Consider the following 10,527-nt stretch of genomic DNA (forward strand, 5'->3'; position numbering starts at 1 on the left):
TAAAGAAGCCCATTACTGTCCTCCTACACACTCCCATCAGCAGCAGGCCCACCGCGACCTCAATAACCCTCCGCACACACACACACACACACACACACACACACACACACACACGCGCGCGCACACACACACACACACACACACACACACACACACACACACACACACACACACACACACACACACACACACACACACACACACACACACACACTCTCTCTCTCTCTCTCTCACAGGTAAGAGTCCATTAAATGGTCTATAAATGAGTCAGGTCAATGCAGTACTGCCCCCAAGTGGCGGGTTTGTTAGGTGCCACGTAACGTAAAATATATCTAATACATGATATATGATACAAAACACACATATATATATATATATATATATATATATATATATATATATATATATATATATATATATATATATATATATATATATAAATTATTGAGTGTGATTTTTTTTTTGTTTGTTATGTCAAAACAAAACATCGGAAAAACAGCAGATTAAAAAGTATGTTTCGTTGCGGCCCTGCTGCAATTCCTGTACGGACCGGCAGGGGGCCGCGGACACCAGGTTGTGAACGGCGTGGACCATTCTTACGGTCGAGCAAAACACCGACATCATGTAGCTTGATAATGTGTTCAAGATTTTTAAAAAACTATTCATGAAGACCTGTACTGTGTTATAGTTTATTATAAACGTCCTAATAAATGTGTTTATTGTTTAGACATGACAGTTTATTTTACTTAAAAAACTTAGTGACGTGTAGAAATGTGCCGTTTATACTTGTTTTTCCTTTGTTGTGTTTGGCATTCCGGGCTTCTGTTGAAAAAAAACCCCCAAAAAACTATTGCACATCTCTCAATATTGGAGGTGCAAATGTGGTTTTTTTTAATTATTTTTTTTAGGGAGTGTGATTAATGGTGTTAAGCCTGAATCAGTAGGGTAACTGCTACTGGAAGCCTTCCGAGTGGATGGAGGCACAAACCCCAATAAACAGATACATGTCCAGGACATAAGCTGTGCTGGGAGTGTTGCCGCAACATGTGTCTTTCTTTCCGTCAGATCTCTCTGGAGATATTCCTCTTTCGGATGAACAGCTGCTTGGCTGACAGCATGGAGGGATTCAACAATAAAAACGCCTTCAGAGTTAAAAGAAAACAAATACGAACAGTCAGCTGCACGACCGCTCCAACGCCGCCAAATCTCATTCTTTTTCTTTTCTTTTTCTTTTTTTTTTTTTTGTTGCATCAATACTGTCAAAGGTCAAACTAATTCTGTGGCTTGTATCTCATTTGTATATGTGCAATGCTGCCAAGTTTTACCAAAAGTTTGGAGGTTACGAAAACATCTTTGGAGTGCATCCTGTCAAATGAATGTGTCCCTGGCCCCAGTGGTGAGTGGAGGTGGAACTGGACGATGAAAGGGTTTGTGCACATGGACTGGAGGGGAGTGCTGTGGCGTTCACTCCTCCGTGTATCGCGGAGGAGTGATCAATCTGTTTGAACTTGTTGGAATCTCAATTTAAACAACGGTTCCTTTGCACTTGTCCAAGTTGGAGGCTGATTTTTTTTTTTTTTCAGAGCTCCACCTTCAATGGAAAGCAGCATTACGCTTGTGCACTGTCTCCTTTAGTCCACTTTCATCGAATGCAGGACCATACGTGCAGGATCACACACACACACACACACACACACACACACACACACACACACACACACACACACACACACACACACACACACCGGTATAGTCAGAGAGAAACTGGAGGGTTTTGTGTGTGTGTGTGTGTGTGTGTGTGTGTGTGTGTGTGCGCGCTTGTAAACAGAGAGAGATACATCAATTACTAACAGAAATAACAACTCCCAGCATTACAATATAGTCCTCATTCATGACATAGAACAACCAATAATAATAGCAATAAACTAAACGTAACACTCATTCCAACTTCAATATCAAATCAGTATAAGGAACTCTAAACTATGAACGTATCCTATCAAACTCTATAAACGTACTATCTGGCAACAGGAGAATCATTGGTTTGCAGTAAATATAATTGACGTTCTAGTCATTGAGTCAGTGAGTCTACACTACAGTACAAACGGGAATAAACTCTTTCTTCACCCACTTATTATCTCATGACATAATATATTATCACACGGTTCTGTGGAATACTCGATTATGCTTGTCAATAGTGGCAATCAGCGGTCAGTTATTTTCTGAATAATGGCCGCCGTCTGTTAATGACCGTTGTCACAGTTGACGCCATCGCCGTCTGGATTCGCATCCCTGTCCAATTTCAAATTTCCACCAACAGCATATAGACTCACTCAGAATTTAATGAGGAACACTCCACTAATACTGGGTAGGGCCTCCGTTTGCTCTCACAACAGCCTCAATTCCTCTTGGCCACAAGATGTTGTAAACATCCCTTTGAGATTCTGGTCCATGTTGACATGATTGCATCGAACAATTCCTGCAGATATGTCAGCTGTACGTTCATGCTGCGAATCCCCCGTCAAATCACATCCCGAAGGTGTTGTATTCGATTCCGATCCGGTGACCGTGAAGACCACTGAAGAACATTGAACTCATGGTCATGTCCATGAAACCAGTGTGAGAGTTTGAGACTTACAGAAAACGTAATCCTACATATTTAGAAAGGCATACAAGAAATATCAATCATACTCACCGTTATGAAGAATTAACATCATTAACACCATTGGAAATTGCGATACTCCATAAAGGCCCACAATGCACTGCTAGGTTTGATGGCGTTCAAGGGTCAAGGGGTAAAATGGTTCGTCCCATTTACCTGATTATCTTCCAGTACAACAAGTCGGAAAAACCAAGACGGACGCCTCCTTTGTTGTGCTTGCTCTTTCGGGAATACAGACAGCTACAGAACGAATACGGAGTGCTCCTCTGGGCGTCCACGAACGTGTTCACGTCCAAAGAGACTTAATAAAAAATTAAAAAAAAACTTTGTTAACATCACAACTATTACTCCAGCTTTGTCTTATTGTTCATGTTTGTTCGAGCAGCCATCTTGGAATTATAAGGTCGGAGTTGGAGAGGTTCTTCTAACTTTCTCTGTCTGAAATCAGTTAAGATTTTTGATTTTTCCTTAATGAATAAACCGAATTTAAAAAATATTAATACAACATTAGAAAATTAAATAAATCCCTAAATAATAAAGCACTTTCCGCCATTCAGAGCCTTTCCAATAATTAGGAGTCTAGGAGACAGCCAGGAGCTCGGGGAGAACAGATATATAGCTCAACCGCTACTCATACACTGGATTCCTGCAGTACTTCTTTCCTTTTTGTTTTTTGTCCGTTAATTGAGTTCAATCACACTAGTGGTGGAAAATCCCTTTAATATTTTTTACATAGATTTTTAGAAAGCGAGGGAATTGTTTTTTATTGGACATCATAAAACCATGCATGAGAAAAAAGTTCTGAATAAGTAATTCTGCTTCTTTTTTTTTTTCATCTCACTGGATATTGATACATGATATTGTTTACTCAAACTCTGCGAATAATGTCAGTTGTAAATTCAGAGTCCAATCATGATTTCCAGCTGCTCAAACCACAGGCTACAAGCAGTGCGACACTTTCTGTGTCTGAATTTTCCCCATGTTAAGCATTGTAGTGGTCCAGTTTCGTGACAAGAGACTATTTGCAGCCTCAAAAAAAACAAAAAAACCCTCCGGACGATGTGATCAATGCAATGAGTGCGGGAGAAAAAAAACACTTTTTAGAATTCCAACATCGAATCTTCACTTTCCACAGTCACACAACAAAAGACAAAATATGTTATTTGTGTAGTTGCTTTCTCAAAATAACTACAGCTACTTTTATTTCAACACAATAAGAACAGTAGTATACCGAGAGATATGTGTCATTTCCTCCACAGAGCCGTATAATAATAATAATAATAATAATAATAATAATAATAATAATAATAATAATAATAATAATAATAATCTCTTCCACAACATTGGCTATAAATTAGCTTCAATACTTTATTACGGTTGGGACCTGGGACAATGTTTTAAATTGTGACATTCAAAGTAGAAGTTTTCATTGGTCCAGATGGAATTCTGCAAAAGGTAAACTGACTGACAGCTGGTATGTTTTCTTGTCGCAGGCCGCTGTGAACGTTTCCCGTTTCCATTAGAGCCAATTTAGTTTCATGCAAATAATCTCGGCCGAGATTCTCACTCGGTATGAAACGGCTTCAAGAAAAGTTAGAAAACAATACTGTCATGAGTTTGTGTCCTGAGCAACGCTGGTGATATACTCTGCACCCTACCGCTCGATTCACACTTAACGCGTCTCCGCATCCGACAGTCAGATCCTCCCCTCTTAGTGGCTGTCGGGTGAATTGAGTTTTGCCTCGCAAAATATTTCGGGGAAAATGGGAGAGCTCATTTTTTTTCCAGAACAACAGCGAGTAGTTTGCTCAGCTGGACATTCATCGTTTTCCATGAGCGAGAGTTTGATACTCCCTTTTTATCGAGCCTTGATCAGCACTACAGAACATCATAGCTTTTTTTGCGTACGGAACCTGGCTCTACACAGGAATGAAAAGACTTCCAGTTTGTACTTGTTGTTTGTCATATTATGTGTGAAGCAGCACGACAACAGACGGCAACAGGGACCACAGGTTAAAAACTGGATTAGATGTTACCTGGCAACCGGACGTTGGTATAATTTAAAGCAACAAGGGCTCAGGGAACTCACTGGGCAACATGGTAGAGAGTTCAATATTGGTCCACCATTTCAGTCTCACAATGTTGAATCCCAATCATTGCAATGAAACAAAAGACTAGCCAGACAGGAACACAGACATATAAACAGATGGAAAGTCTGAGGTAGAAAGAAAGGCAGTTGGCTACAAAAGCTGATGCATTGGCAATATTTGAGATGAATATACTGATGGAAATAGTGTGTGAGGGAGAGAGAGGCATGACAGTGAGCAACAGAGAGTAAGCGGGTGAGATGTCAGTTGTGGTCCGACTCGTCCGACACGTCTCCCTGCTGCGTCCAGTGTTTCCCTCTCTTCTTCTTCTTCCTCTTCCTCTCGGCCATCACCAGGGCCCCCAGCACGGTGATCACCACAGTGGCGGTGATGATGAGCACGGTGACCGTCTCGGCGATGCACAGCTCCGTGTCGACGTCCATCAGCCGGTAGTTTTCCAGGACGGGCGGGGCCTGGCAGCTTAGGTTGTAGTAGTCGTCCAGGAAGAGTCTCTGGACGCTGCGCAGCTTTCGGAACACCCTCTGCAGGTCGCAGTCACAGTTCCAGGGGTTTCCCTCCAGCAGGATGTGGGTGCTGTAGGTGTGGAGGCTAAGGAAGGTTTTGAAGCGGATGGTGGTCAGCTGGTTGTGGGCCAGGTTGAGGAGAGCCAGGCTGGTGAGGGGCTTGAAGACGCCCAGCTCAGTGTTGCTGATGTGGTTCCCCTTCAGGTTCAGCACCTCCAGGGAGCGCAGCATGGAGAACATCCCATTGTCGAGGGACGTCAGCTGGTTGTTGCCCAGGTGCAGCTGCCTCAGGGTGCTCATGGAGGCAAAGGTCCTGAGCTGGACGGAGTGCACAGGGTTCCCGGTCAGGTTTAGCCTCTGGAGGCCGTCCAGGTGGAAGAAGCTCTTGCTGTCCAGGGTTTGGATCCCATTGTGTGCCAGCTGCAGCTCGCGCAGGGACCCCAGGCCCAGAGAGAAGCCTTCACTCAGGCTGGTGATGCGGTTCCAGCTCAGGTCCAGCCTCTGGAGGAACTCCAGCTGAGAGAAGGCGCCGTCCTCCACCACGCTGATGTTGTTGCTCTGGAGGAGCAGAACCCGCAGCTTGCGCACTGAGCTCAAGGAGCGGCAGGGAATGAGGGTGATGAGGTTGTCAGAGACGTCCAGCAGCTCCGTGCTGGAGGGGACGGACCTTGGCAGGTGGGTGAAGACCCCCGGGGAGCAGATGGTGAACTTCAGCTCCCCCTGGCAGTCACAGCCCGGCTCACACCAGGAGCTGCCATGAGATTTTGACCACACCTCTGCCACCAGGAGGAACAGCAGCAAGACCGTCTTCATGGCTTCACCACTCTCTGAAAGAGCCAAAGACAGAATTTGGTGATTACATTGCTTTTCTGAAATGTTGCTGTGAAATATAAACCCTGGATTGATACTTCCTGTCTTCCTAAATACTTCCTAAATCATGAAGCCAGTCAAACCTCACTTAGCTTCCAAACATTTTAGAGCCTCGAGTAACTCAAGTCTTTGCATGACAACAGCCGACAATAATTCTTATTCTATCTTGACTTCGGGGTTTCCTGAGCTGTATTTTACTTTGTAGAGATCTACATGGTAAATATTAATGTCAAACATGTCTGTCTTGTCTATAATTAACCGAACATTATCCAAACAAGCAGCACAAGCTGCTCCGTCTCGCAGGATCGCTTGCAACAAAGCAAACAGCTTTTGCTCAAGTCACTTCCGCTTCGCCAACTCAAGCGATCAAACACACCCCGAGCCATGTCATTGCTTTTGGTTAAGACATCAGAATGCAACATGATCCCTGAAAAGGCCATTTATCTTCTGCCTACTTGTGTTTTCAGAGATCTGCTTGGCGGCCTTTTTATCGCGGCCCAAGTTCTGCTCCAAAGCGAAGTTCACTTTAAACCAAGAACATGAAACCATCAGGATGTGAACTCACTCAATTCAACATATGGAGGATGCATTGGTGGGTGACCCAGATATCTCAGCATGCATTTTAACAAAGACACAACGACAAACTGGGGAGATAATACTTTGTAAGAACACAAGTCTCTTCTTGGGGTACTTGGTCACCTGCAGTGAGGCAGAGTCAGTCGTGCACACACAGCCACAGTCATAAATTAAGCAGCATGTGATGGTCATTTGTCACCATGGTGACACCAACTAAGAGCCATTACTTTGTAAAAATTACATTTCACAAGAAATGCAAGTTATTTTGATATTTTGTTCTGATATCTGATATTTTAATGTCATTCTATTAACTGTTTCATTTTTTAAGTTTATTTTTCTATTGATTTTTGTCAATTTTTATGGGTTTATATTTCATGTTTTGTCCTTAGGTTTATTGTACATTACCATTTTTTTTTAAATCACCGTAGCTTCAGCTTTCTGGTTCACTGCTACCCTTACTTGATTAGTTCTTGTGTATGACCACATTTTCAGATTTATTTATTTATTTTTATTTGTTTAATTTTATTGGGATATTTTTTTTTTCTTCTTTTTTTCCTGTTATTTTTTTGGTAAATATATTTTGTTGTTTATCATTAGGTTTAGTGTATATCGTCATATTTTATTGTGTACAATCAATGATGAGGTTTTATTGTATATTTCCACATTTTCTTTTTTATTCCATAGCGTTATTATTTTTAATTATTTGTTTATGTAAGCTGTCTTTGACACTATCTATCTATCTATCTATCTATCCATCTATCTATCTATCTATCCATCTATCTATCCATCTATCTATCTATCTATCTATCTATCTATCTATCCATCTATCTATCTATCTATCTATCCATCTATCTATCTATCTATCCATCTATCTATCTATCTATCTATCCATCTATCTATCTATCTATCTATCTATCCATCTATCTATCTATCTATCTATCTTAAACCATGTAAAACATGGACAATCCCAATAAGATAATATAGTCAATTTCATTCTAATGAGCTTTATATGAAAGGCAGCAGATGTCGCACTAACAGACAGAAATCAGTGGAACAGAAGGGCGGACTCTATTTTTCTTTGCATTTAATTTTTTTTTTCTTGTGTCTGAGAGATTCAGTGAATTTCTATGACTAAGTTCACAGTTTCCTGGTGTCTCTACTCAAGGCTGTCGCTAATTCATTGAGCAGCTGAAATGGTGGGATGTTTCTTACCGGGGCGTCTGGAATGGTCTCTGTCTACCGTCCAGAGAGCAGCAGCTTGGAGGCAGACATAACGTCTCTCTCAGCCTGTTGTCCCAGAGCAGAGCTGTTTGCAGAATGCAGAGCTTGAGGCTCTGTACAAAGACACCTGGTGGAAAGAGAGAGAGGGAGCGAGAGAGAGAGAGAGAGAGAGAGAGAGAGAGAGAGAGAGAGAGAGGGAGAGGAGAGGGCTCGTCAATTATTCACATCAGATACACATCACATAGGATGATGGGGAGTCTTTGTGTGTGTGTGTGTGTGTGTGTGTGTGTGTGTGTGTGTGTGTGTGTGTGTGTGTGTGTGTGTGTGTGTGTGTGTGTGTGTGTGTGTGTGGCGGGGGGAGGTTCAGGTTATTGGATAGGAGTGTATATTTTGTTTTTGGACCTTCCTTTCTTTTGTTTCTTTTAGTTTTTGGTTATATTTGTTGTCGTATCACTAGGTTTAGTGTATATTGCCATATGTTATTTCATACAGTTTACTGTTGGGTTTATTGTATATTTTCAAATTTTCCATATACAGTGGTACCTCGACTTACGACTGTAATTGGTTCGAGTAGGACGTATGTTAAAACAGTCGTATGTCAAAGCAATTTGTCCCATATAAATTATGAAATCACAAAGGGTGAAAATAAACAAAATACACAGCACAAACACAGTAAAGATGAAAACAATAAGCCACGAACTATGTACACACACGATGTAGGTGTTCTGCTGAGTGACTGCTGACTGGCCGCCAACGCGCCAACTGCAAATTTCCACGGTCGTATCTTGGAGCAGTCGGTCGCAAGTCAATACAAATTTTCGCGACTATCGCCACTCGTATCTTGGATTAGTCGTAAGTAGATGCAGTCCTAAGTCGAGGTACCACTGTATTGCCATTTTTATAGTATTTCTTCTTTTTTTTTTTCTTTCTATTTTGATGTGAGCTGCTTTATTATTTTTTACTATTTGTTTATGTAAGCTGTCTTTGACACTGCAATTTCTATCTATCTATCTATCTATCTATCTATCTATCTATCTATCTATCTATCTATCTATCTATCTATCTATCTTTCTATCTATCTATCTATCTATCTATCTATCTATCTATCTATCTATCTATCTATCTATCTATCTATCTATCTATCTATCTATCTATCTATCTATCTATCTATCTATCTTTCTATCTATCTATCTATCTATCTATCTATCTATCTATCTATCTATCTATCTATCTTTCTATCTATCTATCTATCTATCTATCTATCTATCTATCTATCTATCCATCTATCCATCTATCTATCTATTAGATTTCTCTTTTTCACTGGGACACTTAAGTGTACACACTTTAGTATTATATTTGAAAACGAATCTTGCAGGTGAGAGAAAAAATGGATCGTTTAAAAGTTGATTAACCGATTTGTTTTGAAGTAAATCAGCATTCAAGTTTCCCTACGTGAGCTCAACAAATTTTGTGTTACAAAACAAGTGTTAAAAAAAAAAAGTCTATAATGAATGAAATACCTAGGTTAAGGAATATGCTGACCACTGAAATGAACATTAGAGTTTAGAATACATATAGTTATTTATAATATTCCTTTCTAAGCCATGTTGACAAAATCCTGTCCGTATCTTAATTCCTCCCAAAATCCTGATATTCCTTCTTTGATCGGTAGTGGAATTTATCAAACCCCCTTGGCTTCTCCCATTCCCACTCCCACTCCACGATTTCGCTTAAAAGAGCTTTAAATATAAATAAATTGTAAAGGCACTCAACAGAAGTTATTGAACTGCAGCTCACCCTTTGGAGAAGGAGCCTCAGTAACCCAAGTAGATTTACCTCATGCTGCATGAAACTCAAGGTGTACTTTTAGGGCTCAAGAGCACCAGATGTTATGTGCTGTATGTTCACGCTGCGATGGGGTTGGTGTGACGGACGTATGGAGGAATCAGTGTTGATGTTGGTCACACAGAGGAAGATTACACTAATACTCAATCCTCAAATCCTCAACCTAGATTTGCAATCCTCTTCTCTCCACCTACTCTGACGGTGTCAGATTTTAGCTTATGTACTGCAGCACTAGCATGACTCTCTGGTCTACCTTATCATGGTATAGATTCACTGTGCAGCATGCTGTGCCTCAACCTGTTTTAGAATGTGTCTCAGGGCGTCTACTTGACAAGATATGTTGGCTTAATACCTTAAGTTATTCATTTATTTGGTAGACATTTGTCACAATCAGAGTACGAAAGACATTTATCACAGTTACAGTGTCAAAGACCTTTATCATAGTTACAGTGTCAAAGACCTTTATCGTAGTTATAGGCTCAAATACCTTTATCGTAGTTACAGGCTCAAAAACCTTTATCGCAGTTACAGGATCAAAGACCTTTATCGCAGTTACAGGCTCAAAGACCTTAATCACAGTTACAGGCTCAAAGACCTTAATCGCAGTTACAGGCTCAAAGACCTTAATCGCAGTTATAGGCTCAAAGACCTTTATCGCAGTTACAGGCTCAAAGACCTTTATCGCAGTTACAGGCTCAAATACCTTTATCGCAGTTACAGGCTCAAAGAGCTTTATCACAGTTAC

General features: G+C 40.9%; 1 protein-coding gene across 1 annotated transcript; it reads right to left on the reverse strand.

Annotated features, from left to right (window-relative positions):
- Nucleotides 1-1,061: 1,061 nt before the first annotated feature.
- Nucleotides 1,062-6,083, reverse strand: LOC307247737 (uncharacterized protein; the record flags this gene model as incomplete). Its single annotated transcript, XM_080023860.1, is given in 3 exon segments — nucleotides 1,062-1,108; nucleotides 5,026-5,062; nucleotides 5,064-6,083. Coding segments are annotated over 3 exon segments (1,104 nt in total).
- Between the last annotated feature and the right edge of the window lie 4,444 nt (nucleotides 6,084-10,527).

Source organism: Zeus faber (genome assembly GCF_960531495.2).
Source record: "Zeus faber genome assembly, chromosome: 2".
Taxonomy (NCBI): Eukaryota; Metazoa; Chordata; class Actinopteri; order Zeiformes; family Zeidae; genus Zeus; species Zeus faber.